The 23975-nt window shown below is 40.8% G+C and overlaps 2 protein-coding genes across 15 annotated transcripts in view; one reads left to right on the forward strand and one right to left on the reverse strand.

Moving 5' to 3' along the window:
- MSH3 (mutS homolog 3) overlaps positions 1-9572 on the reverse strand; it is an 80363-nt gene extending 70791 nt beyond the window's left edge. For 2 of the 14 annotated variants that reach the window (XM_042448573.1, XM_042448572.1), the window contains exons 1-6: positions 9324-9558; positions 6370-6481; positions 4658-4866; positions 2996-3208; positions 1962-2078; positions 1223-1340 (exon numbers count right to left, since the gene is read on the reverse strand). In XM_042448573.1, coding sequence (XP_042304507.1) covers positions 1223-1340; positions 1962-2078; positions 2996-3208; positions 4658-4866; positions 6370-6481; positions 9324-9467 — 913 coding nt within the window. In that variant the 5' untranslated portion in view covers positions 9468-9558. Of the gene's footprint in view, positions 1-1222; positions 1341-1961; positions 2079-2995; positions 3209-4657; positions 4867-6369; positions 8470-9323 lie in introns of those variants that run through there. The other 12 variants (XM_042448575.1, XM_042448578.1, XM_042448579.1 and 9 more) reach the window with 12 other exon arrangements.
- A 229-nt stretch (positions 9573-9801) lies between these two features.
- Positions 9802-23731, forward strand: DHFR (dihydrofolate reductase). The gene is made up of 5 exons (XM_042447813.1): positions 9802-9964; positions 14879-14928; positions 15904-16009; positions 17483-17609; positions 23606-23731. Exons 1-5 carry the CDS (start codon positions 9879-9881, stop codon positions 23729-23731), a joined length of 495 nt encoding a protein of 164 aa, XP_042303747.1. The 5' UTR covers positions 9802-9878.
- Positions 23732-23975: the final 244 nt, after the last annotated feature.

Genomic DNA, 23975 nt, shown 5'->3' on the forward strand with positions numbered 1-23975 from the left:
TTCCAGTTAAAATAAAGAGTTTGGGATATACTCGCCATATAAGACTATTCTTCTTCCAACGCACACCAAATAAAAATTTAAAAAACCATCAGATTTGATTTCAATATGGTAATTTTAATTCAGATGCTTATGACATGCAGGTACTTAGCAGGAAACCTTGTTGTATACAAAGCCTGCTTGGATTGGTCAGCTCTCCCTGCCTGCCCAGCCCTCCCTGTGTCCAAGCTGCTTTCATACGATCGTCGCATATGGTGGGGATGCGGCCGTTTTTGAGCTCCCCCACCAAATGCAGTGACTGCAGATTCTCCAGTCCGGCTCGGAAGTTTCAGCACCTGCCCTATAAGACAACACCCGGCGTATAAGATGACCCCCAACTTTTGAGAAGATTTTCCTGGGTTAAAAAGTAGTCTTATACGCCAGAAAATACAGTATATCATGACATATTGGACTGAAATTATTCTATCTTGGCTGGGTCATAGTGTAAAAAAGTACTTTGTTTCAATCTAGGTAGGGTTACATTGACATAAATTCTAGCAGAGAGAGAGAGGGAAAAATTTTGTTTCTCCACAGTTTGTTTTACAAACATTTGTAATATCCCCCTTGGTCACCTTTTCTCTCAACTAGAAACTATGAGTATTTTTCCCATATTGTTTTGGGGGGGAAAGAAAAAGACAAAAGGCTTCTTCTGGAGGATATTTTGCATAAACAAAAAATATAAATAATTCATAAATATTCCGAGAATGGAATAACAGCCCTCCAAGCATGTGTGACCCTTAGACCTCAGATTGCTGACAACCCCAGTTTATCAAATACAGCATAGCTATCAAACATAGGTAAATTATATCGATTCAATTGTTCTATTTTAGCTGGGACTAACCAATAGGATTCAGGCGATTATGGCTGAAAGGGCAAGGAAGCACATGTTACTAAAGAAATAACAGTTTGCCCTTAGGGGATGATTGCAATCAATGGTGGCACAATCTTTTGCCTAGCTACTCCTATATACATGCCTATTCAGAAGTAAACCATATTATGTTCAAAGAGGCTTACTCACAGATTAGTGGATGTAAGCCTAAGGTAAAGAACCGCTGTTGCAAACATACTCTGGCTACAGGTAGATTTCCTCATGAAGAAACATATGTGATTCAATTTTTCTTTATTCTAACTTTATTATCTTTAATCCTAACAACAAGAATTCATTTCAATTAGAATATAAGGATATCTTCTCCTAATATTGTAGACTTTGTATACAATGCAGTTAATTTTCGGGCAAAGAGAGAGCTTCTGTTCTCTCCAGCAGCCTTCAGAGCAGCTGTTTCTATTTGTTTTACAACTCCTACCTGCAAAGCAAGCAAAAACTGTAAAGCACTGGACTAAGAAATTATATTCAATGACAATAAGGATCATAATATCAAAAATATGATGCTGTGGACAGGTGGAGATAATTTAGGCCTATGAATCCCAATTACAAGTACATACTTGTCATACAAGAGTATTTTCTCCGTTTCTACATAAGGCACCGCACGATTCAACAAAAAAGATACAAAAGGGGAATCATAGAAGTATCAAAAGACTACTAATGGCATTGCACATGCTTTGCACATTAATACCTGTGAAAGACCCTGACTGAAAACTTGGCAAGCATCTGCCAATCAGTGTTCACAACATTGAGCCAGACAGTTCAACTATAAGTCATTATAAGGAAGTTTTATTTGAATGACATAGGAAAAAGCCATACAGAACAGCAGAACTAATGGGGGGGGGGGGGAGAGACAGAGCATCCTTTGCTGAAACAACATACAGTAGATGAATGCAGAAAGGAATCAGTGAGAATTACAGGCATCGTTTGACACTTTTTAAAAAATGGAACTAGGCAAACAGCCTTGTCACTCTGAGCAAGTAAGTAACAGTAGAAACAGAAAATATCAGGAGAAGAAATAAAACATTACTTGTAGGAATACCTTATATCCTTTTGCTACCAGACGCCGAACATGAACAAATAGTCTGTGAGTTGGTATGCTGGCAGTCATAAAGTTGTGATTTTTGTGACAGTAGATATTCAGTTCCTTAGCAGCAATCTATAAAACATGAGAACAATTAGCAGTTTAGTCTGATGGCACAGAAATGTCATGGATCTTGGTTATCTATAAATTACTGATTTAATGAGCACATATTGTGAAAGAATTGAAGCAGGTTTGTTGTTTAAAAAACCAAAAGAAAAATACAACTTTGCTAACATGCTTTTGTTGTTGCTGTTAACTGTCAATCTTGGCCCATGGTGACCCTGCTGATGAGACATGTCCAAGGCCCCCTATCCTCTACTGCTTTGCCCAACTCCTGCAAACTCATACTCATGATCTCTTTAATAGAGTCCATCTATCTAGCATGTGGCCTTCCTCTCTTTTTATTTCCCTCCACCTTTTCTAGCATTATTGTTTTTTCCAATGATTCATGTCTTCTCATGTTGTGCTAACATGTTATTAGCTAGGAATTTTATATAATTTCATCTAGAGACAGTGAAACTCAGAACAGTTTCACGTGAACCTTCCCTCATTTTCCTTCTTAATACCAATTTCATATTCCAAGGAAGTTTTGTGATTTTGTTGAATAAAGGATACTTATGCAGATGTATCAGTGTTCAGGAAGACCTAAATAGCAAATACATGATTAAATAAATACAATGCCCAACTATTTTCATAGAACAAGAGACAAATCCACTTAGGGCCACAAATCAGCATTTAGTTGCTTACCTCTCTCAACAAACATGGAAGGTTAGTCCTACTAATTCCAGATATGCTTGGGTGACTATAGATATAGCATTGTACATTTTGCACATACACTATAACTCAGCTAAAATAACTGAAGATTATGATCACTGTCATCAAAAGTTGGTAGAAAGCAGTGGGTCACCTATCTGTTTTAAAGTGAATGAGAATGAATGAGTTTTAATAGCAGTAATACTCAGAACACAATGCTGTAAATAGAAGTACTCTACCTCTGCATCTTCACCAAAAAATCTGTATTTATAACCACATTCTACACACAAAATAGCATCCTTATATTGATTTTTCATTTCTAGGAACTGGAGCTCAAGTGGTGTATACACACTTTTGGTTGACTTATTGAAAGTCACAGCAGATGTATTGTGAGTATTTTCAAAACTTGTATTTGAAGCAGAAAATTGGCTTATATGAAGGCACTTTTCTTCCTATAAAGAGAAGAGATCATATAAGAGTGAAGAAACACACAACTAGATACATTTCACAAAACTAGTTTAATTCACTGTGAGTCAGATTCAGGTTACAACTTCTAGTCAGAACTTTGAACTTGATCTACATCTGAATTCCAGCCCACCATCTTTAATACTGAATAATTTTTCTTTCACAAAACCATAAATGAATGGCTAAGCATAAAGCATGTCTTCAAAAAGCAAGTAAAATCTGCTCCAGGCTGACATATGTGAGAAGCCCAGATGAATCCCTCCCAGAAGAACAACATAAATATGGAGGGAAAGCCAGTTGTACAACTCCCATAAAACATCCCTTTTGGGTAGGTTACACTTGCTATTGCGAGCAGGACAACTGCAAGCAGCAATTTTCCACTCACTGACCTATCCAAGGTACAGCAGTATCCTACATCATGGGAGACATCCCACATCAGCAAACCTTCTCACCATCAGCTTCTAATGCCTTTGGGTAATCAACAACAGGGGAGGATTGTATTCTTCAGTTAAATAATCAACTGTAAATCCTGTTAACTTGACACAAAGACCTCAGGCAGTTGTTGCTAGATGTCTTCAAGTTGTTTCTGACTCATGACAACCCTAAACTGCAAGTATCATGGGGACTTATTGACAACATTTATTCAGAGGAGGTTTACCATTGCCTTCCTCTGGGGCTCAGAGGACAGGAATTGCCCAAGGCCACATAGCAGGTTTCCATGGCTGAGCTGAGATTTCAGGCTTGGTCTCTGAGTCATAGTACTACACTTAAACCACTGCACCATGTTTCTTTATTCTTGTTATATCCCCTTGAAGAAGGACCATTACCTGAAATGTGCCAGGCTAAAAATAAAGTTTCTACTTTTCAGCAAATGGAATTCTGTCCCCTATCTTTTGCCCTAAAATCCCACGCAGAACTACACACAAAGACTTTTTATCAACAATTTTTATTATGAAACATTATTTTAAATCAAGAGAGAGCCTAAGAATAGTTTTAAGATTTGGCAAGGGACCAGCAAACAGAAAACAGTAATGTCCCCAACCCATTTTTCTTCTTATACATGCACATTACTAGACTTCTAGTGAACTAAAACTTTAAATAAGAATGGCATCTAAAGCCACACACATTCCTTATCTTAATTTCAAAAGCCTTTTGAAAAAGAGGAGTTTAGACTTTTGACACAAACCATCATTCATCTCCTTGCATCCCACTACATGGGGGGAAAAGACAAAAAGTTTCAGTCCTTCCTACAACGAGCATGCAGCCCTTAACAACTTGCTCCTAAATAACCATAGCCCCCAACAGGAAAAAAATGCCCACTCCTACTTTAAACACCAAAGAGACTGTCTCATATTCAGCAATGGTATGTTGCATCTGTTGGGGGGAAGCAAGTGATGTATTTTAAATAACTAAAAAGATATAACTACCCTCCTCACCTTATCAATGTCCTCAGGATGTGTAATGTCACTCATTTCCTTGTTTTCATCCATAGAATGCTGGCATTTTTTTAAATCCAGAGATTGAGTTCCATGAAAAGCTTCTACATGAATTCTTTTGCTTGGATGCTCCAAGGGGCTGGAAAACTCTCTCAGTCTATCAAGAGTTGCTGAACATATCTGATGCCTGGTATATTTTTTTGGTTCTGCTGCATTAGCAAAGAAACACTTGTTTCATCTCAACTGCAGCATTTCCAAGAGGGAACTTTGCATATTTCCTCCCAAGTTCTCGCATTTCAGCTAAATATTTTTTCTTATTCATTAAATATGTTATCAGTCATCCTGCTGAACAGGCACATAGTCTTGGTTTTATCTTTAACTCCAGTCTTTCCCATCTTGTGTTCATACCCTAGTCGACAACACTGAAAAAAAATCCTCACTGTTCCCTCAGCAAAAATTCTGGTCTACGCCTTGTTATCTCTCGACTGAGAGCTTCTGACTGTCATAATCCAACATATAAAGAGGGCAACTGTCTGGTGAATGCTGCTGGCCTATAACTAAGCCTAAGCACAGGGAACTGGAATCACAATATACAGCTTCTCTGTTCTTCAGCTTTCCTTCCCCTGCTGATTTCCCTGTATCAAACTTTATACTACAAAAACCTGCCATCTTGTACACTTCAAAGTTTCATGCTACATAAATTAATGTTAGTGATATGGCTCATATCAACAAGTCAGAAGTGCTGTAATCTGACTTGTTGATGCTCTAATGCAGTTCTGTATATTCTCATCTAAGAGCCTGTTGAGGGAAAACCTGTTACCTTTCACCTTCATACACATTGAGGTATGGCAAAAGCCTCAGGCTCACACATGTAGAGAAAGGGGGAAATCATCGGAATATATCCCAAGAAACCTCTCATAATTATGCTTCCAAATAATTAAATTTTATTTTTGACATTTTACTATGTAAATAATTGTTTTATTTTTGAATATATGTATTTATTTGCATATAAAACATAAGAATTATTTTAATGGGAAACATTAACAAACTGATTATATCTGAAGATTTCAAAGTAGTGTATGATAATGATAAAATGTAATATAAAACATTACAGAAGAACAGAATATATTTACATTAACAGTAAAACGGCTGGTAAAACTAAACTACATTAGAAAGGCTTGCAAAACAGGTTCCTCTTCAATCTGAGAGTAAAAATAATAATTGCTGGTGTATGTTTAACATCAGAATAAACACACATGCAGCAGCAGATAAGTATACCAAATGAATATCAGTCTTATGAACTGAGGGCCAGAGTTGCATCGTTCACATCACTCTCATTGGACTCTGGCAAAATAAATACTATTACTATTGGGGAACACACTTTGCCTGAAACAGATTGATCAAGCAAACCTACACATGTCTACTCAAAAGCAAGTCCCTTTGAGTTCAAGAAACACAGCACAGACCTGCAGTCTGAATCAGTTTCTTAACACTGTACAACTCTCAGGTGACAAAGTGGTACAGTTACAGAGATTTCCCTGAGTTTCTGCAGCACCTTCTGGATGAAGATAAGGCCTACATCAGGGAAGGAGGACTGTGCAGTTCTGGAGGCACAAGAGCTCAGCCCTTAGATCCCAGCCACTGAACTGTGGGGCAGGAAAGTAATGTCTCCCAAATAAAATTATAGCTAGCCATCTTACACAAGAACTCACCAGTATCTTCTATTTCACTCTCTTCCTTTTCTCTTTTCTGCAGAGGCTCTGAATACTTCTCAACATGTACTTTGTTTTTTATAAATCTTTTTTTCCTTTCAGCTTCATGAGCCTAAAGAAAACAATACCAACAGGTGAAACTGCTAATTATAAATATATTGTTTTATTAAAACAGTATTTTAAAAAATTACTGTATATACCCAATTATACGTAGGCCTCGTGGATATGTCGAGGGCAGGTTTTTGAGCCAAAATTATGGCTTTTGTTATGACTTGTGGATAAGATGGCTCAGAGTTTTTTTGGGTCAGTTTTTTGGACTAAAAATTCTACATGAAATTTATACATGAGTACACAGTCCTCCCTCCATTCCTGCAGACTTGGGATCTGCATCCCTATGATCCATGGGAGGCAAACAGAAGGGGTTAAAATGAGGGGCGTCCACATCACCCACGCGCATGGGGGCATGCCTCCATTCAAACCAATAGGCCTTGAATATGCATATGTTCCATTTTTGCAGGGGGGTGGTGGAGGTGGAGGAATTGATCCTTGCGAAAACAGAAGGAGGACTGTATATAGTATAAATCTATAAAAAAATTACTTTTATTGTATACAAAAGGTAAAACACAATTGCATCATCATTCTATTTTAAAAACACAAGATTTACAAAACTGAGATCTCATTCAAAACACCAAACCAAAATCTCTTGTGGTGCTGTGGTGGAACATAAGCATGAGAATTGAAGTTTATGTATTCTATAAGAGGTAACCACTATTCCTTGTACTGATTACAGTTCCTTGCCCCAGAGGTTCTCTTGACATTATCTGTAAGTTTCTCCATTAACCATACTTATAATTATAACACAACTAGTGATTAATCCCAAGTTCCTGGTGGCATTTTATGAGGCATAAGCCAAAATTTTTGAGACAAGGAAATTAGTAGAACTCGCAAAGATGATTTAATTGCTCAAAGTGTTACAATGTAATCTGAATTTAGGCAGATTACTTGGACCACAAAAAGACCAGATAGGCTCAAATGATTTCAACTACTCCACTAAATTCACTGTGTGATTTCTATATTGAATATCATAACTTTCCAACAACCATGTTCTTTTCATTAGTTCCTTAAAAGATTGTGAAGACCTAACTGGATCAGATCAATGGTTCTTCAAGTTCAGCATCTTTTTCCTACTGTGGAAAAACCAGAGCTCCAGGGCAATCACCTTCACCTTCATGTGACTGAAGAAAGTGACATGCAGCAGGCAGAAAAAGAGGTTAGTAGCCACTGATAGAACTGTCCATGAATTTACTTCAGCTTCTTTATTTTCTCCACTCCATATTTATTACCAAAAATGTTTTTCAACTTTGCCCCAAAGTTCTGATATCATGGGAATCAGTCACAGCATCACACAAGATAGATGCAGGTGACCTGATGAGACTGAGGTAAAATGGAGTACTCAAGTCCAAACTCAGTGTCAGACCAATACATTTTGTACTATGGCTGCTCATGGATTTTTTTCAGGGGGGTGTCAATAAAGCTCAAAGAGCTGTATGTAAAGACACTGGGTCATCACAGGGCTTTCCAAGAGACATCAGCAGCTCTCAATGGTCACTGGGAATTTCACGCATTATTCCAAGTTACGGTTTCGCAGCTGTGCCGAACTTGATCTTGTAGCACCTTTGAGACTAAATGAAAGAAAGAAGTTGGCAGCATGAGGTTTCTTAGACTAAAGTGAACACTTACAGCTAAAATGAAAGAATGAGGAGTCCAACCTTTACCCAAAAATGTAAGACAGGAGCTACTTTAAGAAAGGACCTACATTTCTGTACACTGTGGAAATAATGCACTTTGACACCACTTTGACTGCTATGGCTACATCCTACAGAACACTGGGATCTGTAGTTTTGGCAGAGAAGACTAAAGACCTTGCAAAACTACAAACCCCGGGATTCCACAGGTTGGAGTTACAGCCCTTAACACTGGTGTGAAATTGCATTATTTCTAGAGTGAGAGCCAGCATAGTGAAATGGTTTGAGTGTGGGGCTATGACTCTGGAGACCAGGGTTCGAATCCCCACTGAACCACTGAGTAACACTGGGCAAGTCATAGAATAGAATTGTAGAGTTGGAAGAGACTGCAAGGGCCACCCAGTCCAACCCCATTCTGCCATGCAGGAACTCACAATCAAAGCATCCCTGACAGATGGCCATCCAGCCTCTGCTTAAAGACCTACAAGGAAGGAGACCCCACTACACTCCGAGGAAGGAGTGGGTTCCACTGTCGAACAGCCCTTACTCTCAGCAAGTTCCTCCTAATGTTGAGCTGGAATCTCTTTTCCTGCAGCTTGCATCCATTGTTCCTGGTCCTGTTCTCTGGAGCAGCAGAAAACAAGCTTGTTCCCTCCTCAACATGACATCGCTTCAAATATTTAAACAGGGCTATCATATCACCTCTTAACCTTCTCTTCTCCAGGCTAAACATCCCCAGCTTCCTAAGTTGTTCCTCATAGGGCATGGTTTCAAAACCCTTTACCATTTTAGTCTCCCTCCTTTGGACACATGGCTCCAGTTTCTCAATGTCCTTTTTGAATTGTGGTGCCCAGAACTGGACACAGTATTCCAGTTCTGGGCACCATCAATAAAAGTATAGTGTCTAGATCAATATTCTTGATCTAGACACTATACTTCTGTTGATGCAGCCTAAAATCGCATTGGCCTTGTTAGCTGCTGCATCTCACTGTTGGCTCATGTTCAACTTGTGGCCCACTTGGACTCCTAGATCCCTTTCACATGTAGCCAGAGTGTTGGCTGATGTTGTTCAGCTTGTGGTGACACTCTCTCAGCCTCAGAGGAAGGCGCTGGCAAGAAAAGCCCCTCCCCTCTGAAGAAACTGGCCAGGGAAACCTCCTGATAGGTTTGCTTTAGGGTCGGAGAAGGCCAGGCCGTGGACCCGCGCACCGTGAGAGGTGGAGCCGCCGCCGCCGCCGCGCCCTCGGCCTTCCTCGGGGCTCCTATGGGCTGGAAGAATTTGCTTAACACCGGCTGGCCCTGAGTCCCGCCACTAGGCTCTGGATCTCTCCTTCTTCTTCTGCCCCGCGGCATTACTATCGCGATAAGGTAGGAATGACCCTCTCTTTAAAGACTTTATACGAGGACTAAGCTCCGCCCCCAACGAACGCTCCTTTTTATAGTGGTCCCCGGCCACGCCCCCTTTCCCGACGGCAAAGAGCGCGCGCTGCTCCGGAAAGTGGGCGGGGCTTCATGATTCCCGCGCGCCTATGGCCTTCCAGGCTTGTTGTCGTCGTCGTTCTTGTTTTGGACTCCAGTTCCCAGAAACCAAGACTATTGGCCAAGGTGGCTGAGGCTTCTGGGAGCTGAAGTCCAAAACCCTTGGAAGGGCGGAGTTTGAGTTTATCACTGTGCGCATGCGTAGAGAACACGTGCTTCCCCCCCTTCCTCTCTTTATCTCTTTACCGGTTAAATTCCAACAACAGTCACTTTGCAGAAGCCGTCATGGTCCGCTCTTTGTACTCCATCGCTGCCGTGTGTCAGAACATGGGCATTGGGAAGGACGGGCAGCTCCCTTGGCCCCCGCTCAGGTAAAAGGCTTCTTTCCCCCCTGTGCTTCTGGTAAAAGATTCCCGCGCTTTTTGTGCAGGAACGAAAAAAAGCCTACATCTCCCAGCATGCATTGAGCCTTGTAATCAGAGATGGGCTTAGCGCTCGGGAGCAGAGGCGCCTGGGAGTTGTGGTTTTTCTGCCCCAGTGGTGTCTTGTGTGTCTTCCAGTCAGGTCACTGCAGAAATAGTCCAGTCTGAGCTCGCTTTAACAGCCCTGGCTCAGTGCTGGGGAATCCTGGGAATTGTAGTTTCTCTGACAGAGAAGGCTAAACCTCTCGCAAACGGTACAGCTCCCAGGATTCCCTAGCACTGAGCCTGGGCAGTTAAAGCGGTCTCAAAGCGGGTTATTCCTGCAGTGTGTTTTGGCTGTGGGGCTGGGAGTTGTAGCTTCCTTTCCCTTGCCTTCAAGTCCTCCTTTTCCAGGACAGGTCCTACATTCTTCAACCTTGGCACGGCTAAGAAGCAAGGATTGGCATTTTATTTTGAGTGGGGGTTTTTTAGCTCTTATTTGGGGATGCCCTCCTTTTTCCTGAATGACCTCCATTTTGTCCTCCTTTGCAGTGAGGCCCTCTGGTCAGCCCAAGGCAGTGGACTGTCCTGGGTTTTTCTTGGCAAGCTTTCTTCAGAGGGGTCTGCCATGGCCATCCTCTGAGGCTGAGAGAGTGTGACTGGCCCAGGGTCACCCAGTGGCTTTCAATGGCTGAGGGCCGAATGCTTCATCTCCAGAGTCCAAGCCCAACATTCAAGACACCACTCCATGCTGGCTCAAAATGGGCTTAACTGGAGCAAAGGCATCGGGGAGTTGTAGTTTTCTTCTCTATTCTCGCCCGAAAGGACCGTAAACGTTAAATGCAACAAAGAGTGTGCACTTCATGAGTGAATAATATAATATAAGCCAGTTCCACTTCAGGTCCAGAACACACTGCAGAAACAATCCAGTTTGAGGCCGCTTTAACTGCCCTGGCTCAATGCTAGGGAATCCTGGGAACTGTAGTGTGTGTCAGACATTTAGCCTTCTCTGTCAAAGAGCTCTGTGGCAACAACAAACTACAGTTCTCAGGATTCCCTGGCACTGAACCAGGGCAGTTAAAGCGGTCCCAAACTGGATTATTCCTGCAGTGTGTTTTGGGCCTTTAGTGAGAAACTTGAGGCTTCAAAGACATGTCTGTAATGGTCTGGAAAGCCAGCAGGTAAAGGGATCTTGTAACACCTTTGAAACTAAGCGGAAGAGAGAAGTTGGCAGCAAGAGCTTTCATAGACATGAGTCTTCCATGGGTTTTCCTCTGGACTTTGCCTTGTGACCATGAGAGATATTTCCAAATTATATATATATATATATGTGTGTGTGTGTGTGTGTGTGTCTGTCTGTCTGTCTGTGTGTCTGTGCCTGGCTTCCACTCCACCAAATGCATCTGAGGAAGTAGTCTGAAAGTCTAGGAAAGGTCATGCTGACAACTTCTCTCCTTCAGTTAGTCTCAAAGGGGCTACAAGATCCCTTTGTCTACTGAGTGTCAGACTAACACAGCCATGTCTTTGAATTTAGGATTATTACTGAAGTCATTTTCCCTCTTTCCCACACACCCATATCCAATTTCCTTAACTACTGTATACTTTACTCTTGTTCTGTTTACCTGGGCAAAGATCAACAACCGGCAGACTTTAGAGGTGAAATGAAGAGATCTAACAAAGGGCACAAATGCTGTTAGCAACAGCTGATAGAGGCCTGAAAGACCCATTTAATCATTGGAAACTTTGTCAAAGGGCTCATTCGCATTACAAAAAAAATCGGTTTTGAAACCGATTCAATCACGTGAAGTTCCTACTCACCCCGAATCTCACACAAGCGAATCCGGGGCTTGCACACCCGTTCCGTGTTAAATGGCCCCTAACGCGGGTCTTTTGAAATCGGCGCAAATGCCATTTCTTTTTAAAAACCCCGGGTCCTGGGAATGAGAACTTGGCCTCGATCACGATCGAGGCAAATTGAGGGAGGGATTTAGGTCAGAGGGTGGGCAAAGGGCAAGGCATTTCCTCCCCTCATCGGAGGGGAGGGGGAGGAGGAAAGAGCCCTGGGAAGAAGGGAGCAAGGGAAGGCATTCTTTAGGAGCCTCTTTTCCCTGCATCCCCTGCCCAAAGCCCTCTGTCGCTGGGCATTCCTTCCCTTGCAGGAGGATGAACGGAGCTCATGTCAGACAAACCCCCCCCCTTTTCAAATGCAAACAATTTCTATTCCAGAATGTATGTTTAATTTTTAACCATTTTTTTTAGCGCACATGCGCATGGTTTCTATTCCAGAGGCAGATGGAGCCAGGCTTGCACTTGCTTTCTGCAGAGGGAGAAGCTACAAATGTTGCAAACAATCAATGTTACATTTTTACCAATTTTTTTTCAGCAAATATGCGAATGATTTGTCTTCTTGAGCAGATACAGCAAGGGAAGCAAAGGGAAAGCTAATGTTGCTTTTAAAAGCAAAAAAACAAAAACAAAAAGCATGGCAATCCCATCCTCTGCCTGGGACAGGGGAAGATCTGACCCAAAAGCCCACAGGTTTATTAAAAGAGAGAGAGAGAGAGAGAGGCATCTCTCTCCCTGCTTCAGCCGCTGAAACCCCTGTGCCTGGCTCTTTAAAAAGGGAGGACACTTCCCCCGATGCCCTGCAAACGTCACCATGACGATAGCTTGATTGGCAGCGGCCAATCTACAGAATGCATTCGATTTCTGTCAAAATGCATTCGATTTCAATTTGTAGTGGGCACTTGCTAACGGAGCGATTCGGGGGAGGGGCATCCGGATCATCCTAGTTCCCTCCATGTCTTTTACCCCAGTATGAATGGGGCCTAAGTTCTGTTGATTTGATTTTTCTGTTCTCGTTGGAACTGGAAGCCAGAGTGGCGTAGAGGTTTGAGTGTTGGACTAGGACTCTGGAGACCAGACTTCGATTCCCAGCTCGGTTACTGGGTGGCCTTGGGCAAGTCACACTCTCTCAGCCTCAGAGAAAGGCAATGGCAAACCTCCCCTGAAAAAATCTTGCCAAGAAAACCTCATGATAAGTTCTCCTTCGGGTCACCATAAGTCAGAAATTAGTTGAAAGCACAACACCAGTTGGAACTAACAAATTAATTTAGATCAATATATTTAGCTGGGGAGTGGACCCATTTCGTCATCACAGGCAAAAAACAAAATCATTATATGCCCATTCCACATACAGTTGACCCAAACTGATACTTTTCTGCATCTTAATTCAACAGGAGTTGGCAGCATAGCCTTCTCCTTCACACCTTAAAAAGACAACAGCTCCAAAAGTTCAATTGCTTTCTTTTGGCTGACATTCTTTAATATCTGGGAGGGACATTCCAGGCTCTGTGTGTTATTTCATATCTCCCCCTCCAAGTGTACAGCAAGTGTCCTGACCTTGGAAGGTAAGTTCTGACCTTATAAAACCCTCCAAGATGCCTGGAAACTTCTAATGTCCTTCTGCGACACCAGGAGAATTCAGGAGATGTGTTCAGGTAGAAGGCAAAGAATCATCAGGATCCATAACCCCTCCATTCCTCTGTATGTCCTGTTCCCAGAGTTGGCATAATTATTTATGATAGCACCCAAACGGAAATAAATTATAAAAGAAAAGAAAAACATGCGGGAGACAAAAAATGCCATTCCACCCTTTCTTTCCTTTGCCAGTAGAAGCTAGACGGAGCACTGGATGAGGCAGTGCCTCTGCTTTGGAATCCGCTTCCTATTCCTTCACTCTGTGTTTAAATGCTGTGCTGCTGCATTTCAACATCTCCTAAAGAATCTTCATGTATTGTTAAGTTCGAATTCCTAATATTTAATGCACTATACCAGAGATGAGGAACTCATCCATGTTAACTGCCATGTTTGTGTCCCGTGTGTAATGCAAAGATTTGCAGTTTAGGGAGTAGAGCTTTATCATCTCACCAAACTACAGACCCTAGGATTCTGTAGGGTACAGCCATGGTAATTATTGTATATACTAATGTATACGTCTAGAAAATTTAGTCAGAAAATTGATCCAAAAAACCTGGGTCAACTTATCAGTGGGTCAATGTAAGTACTGTACTTTTAACGCTTATATATCTAAAAAAGGAGTCATTCTCTTTCTCTGAACAGAGTGGTAAAAGGCAAGAGCTTAGGAACTTATATAGGATGGGTGGAGCTACTGCCAAAAAGTTGCAAAGTAAACTTTGCCCAGTGATTCCAGAAGGTTCCGAGCTGAACTGCGCAGGCGCAGTACAACCCATTTGTATGAGTTGCAGAGACCATGAAGAAGAAGCATGGATCCCTCTCTCATCTATCTAACCTTTAGAATGAATGCAAACAGTTATGCCTGTCAGAATTTTGTTAGTTATTTGGCATCATTTTCCTTTGTCATCCTTTACATCCCTTTTTACATGCACCAATGTGTTACCCTTGATTTATCCACGGGTCATATCAAAATCCATAATTTTGGCCCCCAAGCCTGCCCTTGACTTATACATGAGGTCAACGTATAGTCTATACAGTATATTGAAAATTAATGCTATAATTGTGGAATGTGAAATGGGTCCAGGTTTTACTGGACTACAGCTCCTATCACCATGCTGACAGAGGCCTTCAGGCGTTAGTATCGTACAGCATATGGAGGGCCACCACAGGTCCTCTACCTCGCCTTACAGAAATAGTGATGGAACAAAATTGCGAGCACATAGTCATGCATAAATAAAAATCCAAACGCTGATATGTGAATCCAGAAACCAGTCTACTCCTATATAAGCTTTCAGCAAAGCTAGGATTTAATGAAGCAGTTGTGAAGATCTTGAAGACACTAATAGAAGAGAGAGTATTATTGGTGCACATGAAATCACCACACATTGTTTGTTTATTTTTGAACAGGAATGAGTATAAGTATTTTCAGAAAATGACTATGACACCTACACAAGAAGGTAATAATGCTAATTTTCCTTGGCCTCTTAAAAATACAACTAGAAGTCATTTATATATGTGTAACGTTAGTAAATAAAAAAATTGCATTTCTTTTTGTTCTGAAAATGAAAATCAGATGACGACTCCCAAATGTACTTACATATCCCAGAGTGTCTTAAGTTATAATTCAAGATTTTGAACAAATTAAGTTTTTGAAGCTGTTGATTATGTCAGAAGGCAACAAATGGCTGGATGTTTTATGTTCTGTATGATTGCAGTCTGTGAGAAAATGCTGTGGAGGATTATAGGCCAGGTTTGCATCCTTAAGAGATAACTTAATACAACCAAGTATTTAGCAAATATTTCATGCTTTACATACATTTTCTCAGTGGATCTTTATAACAATACAACAATTATTCTCATGTTGCAAAGGAGGGTCTAAGTTGTTGTATGCATTCAAGTCATTTATGACTTAAGTGATGCTGAGAGGTAAACACAAGATTTTCTTGGCAAGATTTGTTCCTTTGTCTTTGAGGCTGAGGGAGTGTGACTTACCTATGGTCACCCAGTAGGTTTCTGTGGCTGAGCAGGGATTCAAACCCGGGTCTCCAGAGTCATAGTTGAACTCTCAAATCACCACACAATGCTGCCTCCCAGGGTTACAGGATTATTTAGTTAAGGTGTCCTAAGGAATCTTCTGTTAATAAGTTAATAGTAGAACAATATTTGGCTTCTGGATTAGTGTTTTATGCAGCATAAACTCATTAATTGTTTGCACATTTATATCCCAGTTAATATCACAAGTCTTGCTTTAATACATAATTACATATGTCTTGTGTTCTCCATTATTGCTTGTAAGTTTAGCTCCACTGTTTTCAGTGTGTTACTTCAGAATTTTTTAGAGGATTATGGCACAGTTGCATAAAAAAAGTTAATGGGAGACTACTATTACCACTAGATGTCACTACTGGTATTTTCTTTTTTTCTATACATAGGAAAACAAAATGTAGTGATAATGGGGAAGAGGACCTGGTACTCCATTCCTGAGAAAAGTCGCCCTTTAAAAGGCAGAATTAACATTGTACTCAGCAAGGAAATGAAGTAAGTATTCAAACTGATGATCGTATAGAATGTATCAAATCAGCTTGTTACTAAACTGAATTTGTTCAGTAAGAACAGGGTTAAATTAACTGATAGTACATCAGCTCTTAAAAATTATATTTTTAATCACACCAGCAGGATCTACATGGAACCGTTCTGTAGAGAGTGCTGTCTATCAGCCATAATAGTACTGTCTTCTCCTTTAACTTGTGTATCCAAAGTGTATGAAATGCAAACCTCCAGTGTGTATGGGTATTATGTGAAGAAAAAGTAACTTTTCTAGCCTCTGAAAAAGTTATCTTGCAGCTATATATATATATATATATATATATATATATATATATATAGTAGTCATAGATCATACTACAGTTTTCCTTTTGGCATACTGCCTGGAGAACTGATTGAGTGAATTTACACTCACTCAGTAATAGCATGCCAGAATCCCCTTGGATTATTTCATTCAATGTATTTTTAAGATTCTTATGCCTATTTTAGGGTAGAGTCTGTTGCTTTGTAAATTAAGCCATGAGCTATTCCAGCATCTTAGTCCTGGTAGTCTGGATCCAGCCTGCTATGAGTGAGAAATGCAATAGGCGGAGATGCTTATAGTTAACAGAAATACTGAATTACACAAGAAAATACTATTTTACATATATAGAAGGCCCTTGATATCTGTTTGGGCTTGGTTCCAGGACTCCCTGTGGATACCAAAATCTATGGATGCTCCAGTCCCCTAAATTCAATGGCACATGGTGAAATGGTGTCCCTTATATAAATAGCTAAATCAAGGTTTGCTTTTTGAAATTTATATCTTTTTTTAAATATCTCCAAACCTGTGGTTGGAGCTGTTGATAATTTCTGGGGGGGGGGGGGGAGGCAACTGTATAGAATAATATATATAGAAATGGCTGCTTTTGCAACTATGGGGCTATACAGCCCACCCCTTTCCTGGCCAGATCAGGGCCACGATCCGGCCTCTGGAGGGCACAAAAAGGAGCTGCAAAAAGCGGCTCCTTTTTGCACACCCTCCAAAGGTCACTATAGCCGCAGCAGCACAACTGTATCTTTGGCGCTGCATCATCTGAATGCAGCACCGGAGTCATGCCATGATGCCACACACCATCTGGAGCAGCATGCGGCATCATGATGCCCTGGGGGCGGAGTTAGGGCACCCAGCTTCAGGACACTGTGCCTTGACTCCACCTACAGGCCGGCACAAAGTGCTGGTCTGTACAGGGCCTACCTCTGCAGTCAATTGAACATAAGAGAAGCTGTGTAGAGATGTGCATTTCTGGAGAGATTTGATAGAAAGTTTCAGTGTAATTAACTGTTGATACACCATGTATGCATGCATATATGTGTGTGCACACCTATTCATTACTGCCTGGTTTCTAAAATTCTAGCAATATCTGGAGGCCTAAAAATTGAAGTTTCCCTGGTTCAACTAAATGAAGCTATTTTTGCTCCTTCTAGGGAAGTTCCAAAAGGAGCCCATTACCTGACTAGAAGTCTAGATGAGGCACTAGACCTTCTAGAATCATCAGATCTGGCAAGTAAAATAGACTTGGTTTGGATAGTTGGAGGCAGTTCAGTTTATAAGGTAAGATTCAAACAGAAAATGGATATTTGGAAATAAAATAATAGAACATTAAACAATCAATATTGTTATTTCTCATGTAGTATTGCTTTGACTGTATAGATCACAAAAGGCTATGGAATGCCCTTAAAGACATAGAAGTGCCAACACATTTGATAATCCTGATGAGAAATCTGTACTTAGTACAAGAAGCTATTGTCAGAACAGAACTTTCCACAAGCCAGTGAATGGCTATGGCTGAGCGGTAGGGACTAAATGGAGAGTCCAGGGGTGTAGATAAGAGTTGTAGCATAGTTCTGCCTGCTGAACTTTTAAACTATGCTCTGCAATACAAGATCTCAGAGTTGTAAAATAGACATGATAAAGCAAGCCACATATCTCATAACAACATCTACCTACCAAGTAGGTCTGAATTTAGTGATGTTTTTAATACGAATCTATTTAGAACATAATATTTTTCTAGTATATGAAACATTGATTATTATTATTATTATTATTATTATTATTAACGTCTTAGGCTGCATCTGTACTGCAAAAATAATCCAGGTTGATACCACTTTAACTGTCATGGGTCAATGCTATGGAATGCTGGGAACTGTAGTTTTGTGTGTGATTTTTAGCTTTCTTTGTATGAGAACTGTGGTGCCATAACAAACTCCATTTCCCAGAATTACATAGCATTGAGCCATGGCAGTTAAAGTAGTATCATATTGGATTGTTTCTGCAATGCAGATGCACCTTTAGTGAATATGATCAGGTTGTAGTTTTACAGAATATTAAAATCATTTTGCCATTTTTACAACTGGATTTATTGCATGCTATCAAACTTGTCTTCCACTATAAAGAATGAAAACATACTACTGGATTTTGCAGAATTTGGGATTTATTGGGGGGAATTGTTCCTGTTATGTAGATTCCAGGTAAGATTGCAGTCCTATACTGACTCACTTGACTGTAAGGCTTATGGACCTCCATGGTGTTACCTCTGAATAGACATGTGCACAGTTGTACTATGTAGACAAATATAGTATTTCATTTACTACTGGAGTGACAGGTTAGTGAGGAAAAACATTGCCACCATAATTAGGTAGATAAATTAGAACTTTAAAAACTTAGTCTCTTCTTGCTCTAACTGCCGAAACAGACAACACTGAATGGGTGGCTTCAAGTGCCCCTTCCGAAGGTGGATTGGGGCCGTGTCAAATGCATTCCACAACCCCAATCTGCCTTGAAGCCACCCAAAAAAGTAGTGGCAAAGAGGAGGCAAAAAGACGTTGATGCTGGAAGCCAAATTTATGGTGCTCCAGCGACGTGATGTACATAAACACCATGTCACTAGAGTGTCCAGAAGCCAGCCCACATGTGGGCAGCCGGGCAGCTTGAAGCCAACTTCCGGGCATCTTGGGATTGTGCGGCATCTGTATGCCACATCCCCAAGCCCGCTGGAAGCCAGGTTTTATGCCAGTCTTTTTCGGCCTTAATTTTGAAAATGGTGTAAGTGCTAGATTTACAAATACTGGTTTGTTTTTTGTAGGGGTTTTGGGCTGTGTGTCTGTGTTCTGGAAGAGTTTATTCCTGAACATCTATGGCTGGCATCTTCAGAGAATGCTGGCATGGGAGTGAGTGTGGGGGGGGGGGGTGCGCGCGCGCGTGCGCACACACACACACACACACACAAGAAAGAAGAGGAAATGGGGGGGGGAATAAACCGAGTTACCAGTTCTTAAAGTACTTTAGTTATTAATAATCTGCTGGAACTGAAACAGGGAGAGGAGAAACCAAATGGAGCTTCAGCAGAACCAGTGGACTGAAAGCTTTTCTTTTCTTCCACATTTGATCTGAAAAAGGATTTTACTGGATTCTTCTTTCTAGTGAATATGACTACTCCAATCCTAAACAATTATTCAGGAAGAATTTCATTAAAATCATTTGGAGTTGCATCTAAGTAAATTTGTTTAGTGTTAATCAGACTACATGAGAATATCAATTAGTTAATACGATTTTGTAATTCTGCATGCTTATTTTTATGGCCTTTAATTAGGATTCTCCTGCAAGTGTCCTAAAATGAATGGTAACTATGCAAGTGCACTGCCCCACTTAAAACTATGCAGGTTCTAAGTGGGGCAGTGAATACAAATTTGTACTGATTTTTTTCTATCCAGGTTTCTGTTGATTCACCCTTTCTTTTCTGTAATATTATATACAGATATGCAATCTTTATCAAAGCTCTTTAATATTTTTTGCCCCAGTATTCTTTTGTTTTGTTTATTACATGATGATGTTACAAGCTGATGTGACTCAAAGTGAGCATTTATGTAAAAGTAGAATATACATTTGGATCAGTGGCACAGTGGCAGTAGAATCAAAAAGTGTCATTCTGCCACGTGTCTCACTTCCAGTTACTTCAAAGAGAATCACACCATTCATATGTTGTAAAGCTCTTAGGTCAGATGAAACACTGAACAAAACTAGCATGCTACACTGACCCAAACAGTTCCATAATAGCTGTACAGCTTACGAAAGCATGTAACATAATTTAGAGCATTCAAGCATAAATTGTTCTGCTCTTAGTAGTGGGGTCAGGATTAATGCAGTTGTAACAAAATGTAGGCTTTATTCTAGCATAGGCTGCATCCACACTACAGAAATAATCCAGTTTGACACCACTTTAACTGCCAAGGCTCAATGCTATGGAATTCTGGGAATTGTTATTTTGTGAGACATTTAGCTTTCTCTGTCAGAGAACTCTGGTGCCACAATAAACTACAATTCCTAGAATTCCACAGCATTGAACCATGGCAGTTAATGCGGTGTGAAACTGCATTATTTCTGTGGTGCGGATGTAGCCACACAGGACTTTCGTTAAAGTAAATGCTGTCTATTGGTTTAAGTACAGTACTACCAAAAAAGGCACTTCATGACAACTCATGGAGAGAAAATTAACTGGTTCTGGAGAGAGTTTTGTATTTGTGCTGACATGACAGTTTTTAGTAGATGAGTTACATTAACACTTTAGTTTTAAAAATGTTTCGGTTTATCAGAAATGTAATGTGGTGAATGATACACATTTCTGAAAGATCACTATTTTGCTATGAACAGGTGTGAGTAGGAAATTATGTATGGGTACTGACTATTGCTGGTAACTGAAATGAATCGTTTTGTTTGGTGCAATCTATTTGTAGCAAGGATTTGCTTTTGAAAGTTTTGTGATGTTGTTATGTTACATGCTTTAGTAAGCTGTACAGCCATTATTGACCTATCTGGGTCGGTGTAGCATATGTCTTTCAAACAAAATGCTAGTTTTGTTCAGTCTGTTGGGTCTCATTTGTCCTAAGAGCTTTACAACATACTGAGGATAAAAATATATAAATTAAGATAAACACTATATATTATCTTATATTTAGAAGTTTGATGTTGATGGGTTTGTGTAGTGAAAACCAGAGGATCAATTGCAGTTAATGGAAATATTGTTTGACTTAGAATCATAGTATCGTAGAGTTGGAAGAGACCACAAGGGCCATCCAGTCCAACCCCCTGCCATGCAGGAAATCACAATCAAAGCATCTCCGACAGATGGCCATCCAGCCTCTGCTTAAAGACCTCCAAAGGAGGAGACTCCACTACACTCCAAGGTAGTGTGTTCCACTGTCGAACAGCCCTTACTGTCAGGAAGTTCCTCCTAATGTTGAGGTGGAATCTCTTTTCCTGGAGTTTGCATCCATTGTTTCAGGTCTGGAGCAGCAGAAAACAAGCTTGCTTCCTCCTCAATATGACATCCCTTCAAATATTTAAACAGGGCTATCATATCACCTCTTAACCTTCCCTTCTCCAGGCTAAACACCCCCAGCTCCCTAAATCGTTCCTCATAGGACATGGTTTCCAGACCCTTCACCATTTTAGTCACCCTCTTTTGGACACACTTCAGTTTCTCAATGTCCTTTTTGAATTACAAACAAACAAAGCTTTAGCATATGATCAAATGCTATTTAACAGAGTGCTTCCTGAGAAAGTGGTCAGCACACACCCCTGCAAGTGCCATTCTTGCTAAATTTCAAGCTGAATAGAAGCTTGTAGGCAGAATATTAGGAGTGTGAAGGATATGACTTTGATTGTGGAAAACAGCAAAAATACAAATACAGTTAGGCCAATATGTTTTAAATGGCTATATTTATGAAATAGCATTTGAAAATAAATTTTCATTTTTTAAAAAGTGCTATGTTCTTATCAGTTATACCAGTTATTCTGCATTTACCTCTTTAGGAGTGTGAGTAAATAATATTACTGAAAAAATTGGGTGTTTTTTTCTTGTCCTCCCCCCCCCCCCCCTACACACACACACACCTCTCCATAAATAGACTAGAGCAGTGGTTCTTAACTTTTTTTCATGGACTCTCTTGTAAATATCTTTTGTTAGCAGGTACCACCAAGACTTAAATCAAGATTTAAAACCCTAAAGTACTTCAAACATGGCCTGTCTGCAAAGAAAGAGGGTACAAGCTCTGCCTTGCGAGACCTTTAGTACAGGCCTTCCCCTCTTACTTAACAAGTTAGGTTGTTATGTGCTGCGATCCCAAAACTGTTGAAGAAGCAGGGGGCCCAAAGAAAAAGGCCAAACTTTCCCCAGAAAAGAAAGGAATCTCTTATAGAGAGGTAATCTCTTATAGAAAGGAATCTCTTATGGAGGGGTAAATTCTTCCCTTGAATCTAGGAGGTATTATTTTCTTCTCTCCACCCCTCTCCATGTTCCCTGATGGAACAGGCTGGCTATGCACACTAGTCTCACATTGGCCGGTTTGGGCACAAGGAGGAGATACTACCCCAGCTCAGCTCACCTTATCTGTGCATAAGCCTTTACCATTAATAGTTCCTAATATTTCTTCAAGCCTTAGCAAATCCCCTTTGAGGACATCATGGGCCCCTAGGTGACAACATGCAACAGGTTAATACCTGGACTAACTGCTGGACTACAGGCTGAATCCAGAGAAAATGGAGGTACTTACAGTAGGTGCCCCAAACCAGGTATAGGGTTGCAACCTTCAGTCCTAGATGGGGTCACACTCTCCACAAAGGACTGTGTTCACAGTCTGGGGGTGCTCCTAGATCTGTCACTTCACGTGAGAAATCAGGTGAATGCAACGATCAGGAGCGCCTGTTATTAGCTCTGGCTGATACGCCAGCTGCGCCCTTTCCTGGAAGTAAAGGACCTAGAAACTGTTGTACATTCACTGATACCTTCACAACTTGATTTCTGTAATGTGCTCTACATGTGGCTACCTTTGTGCCTAGTCCGGAAACTTCAACTAGTGCAAAATATGATGGCAGCCAGGCTGGTCGCAGAAAAACTAGGAGTGACCGAATAACACCCACTCCTAAAACTCTTCACTGCTGCCTATTAGACTTCCAAGCACAGTAAAAGGTGTTGGTTATAACCTTAAAGCCCTACATGGCTGGGTCCAAACCTATTTGAGAATCGCCTGCTCCCATATAATCCAACCCGCACCTCAGGTCCTCTGGGAGGAATCTTTACAGCCTTTAAAAACCAGACTAACTGTACCAATCCCAGAGGGCCTTCTCGCAATTGCCCAAAACTATGGAACAGGCCTGCCCAGACGAGATCCGTCAATGCCAGCTTGGACAGCTAGTTTTAAAAAGCTGTCAAGATGGATCTCTTCCGGGAGCCTTTCTGAATAAAAGTGCCCGCCCACAGAATCACGGCTCCTCACATCATTATAGACTCACCACTCTGTCCCGTGTCCTCGTTTTTCACACACAACACACACACACACACACACATTCTGTTTAATAGATATTTTAATTATAACATGTTTAATCCTGTTTAAAGGGGGAATTTGGGACACAATTTGTAATGATTGGGTTTTAAGGTGTTGTGAGCCACTTTTATTGTCTCGTCACAGAAAAGTGGGATAAAAATAAAAGTTTTATTTTATACAGTGTACTATTACTACTAGTGCTACAGTCTACTATCTATCTATCCACAGGCTGGAGCATCTGCAGATGGGACAACCCCATTCTCTTTAATGGTGGCATGTGCAGCACCATTAAAAGAAGAAAGCTTGAGGTCCTGTGATTTTTGGCATAGGGGAATGGAACCCCTGTGGATATGAAGGGCCGATTGTACTACTTTAATAAAGTAAATCTTCAAAGAGGAACTTCAGGTATTTTGACATGACAGCTCACCTCACTCACTTGGTTACATAAAGGAACTATTTACTGGATTCACACATGTCATTAAAGTGGTTAAATAAGACACTCTGATGCACTATGGCATTTGCTCAAGGACCAAATTTGCACATTGACGTATAAATACATAATTCAGCAAGCATTGACTGTTCTAGTACCTAAGGCACG

Source organism: Sceloporus undulatus, chromosome 2, assembly GCF_019175285.1.
Source record: "Sceloporus undulatus isolate JIND9_A2432 ecotype Alabama chromosome 2, SceUnd_v1.1, whole genome shotgun sequence".
Lineage (NCBI taxonomy): Eukaryota > Metazoa > Chordata > Lepidosauria > Squamata > Phrynosomatidae > Sceloporus > Sceloporus undulatus.

Coding starts and splice junctions, on each gene's coding strand:
- DHFR (XM_042447813.1), top strand. CDS start 9,879: ATGGTCCGCTCTTTGTACTCCATCGCTGCCGTGTGTCAGAACATGGGC. Junction 14,929..15,903: donor TATGACACCTACACAAGAAG/GTAATAATGCTA, acceptor TTCTATACATAG/GAAAACAAAATGTAGTGATA. Junction 17,610..23,605: donor GAGGCAGTTCAGTTTATAAG/GTAAGATTCAAA, acceptor ATCTATCCACAG/GCTGGAGCATCTGCAGATGG.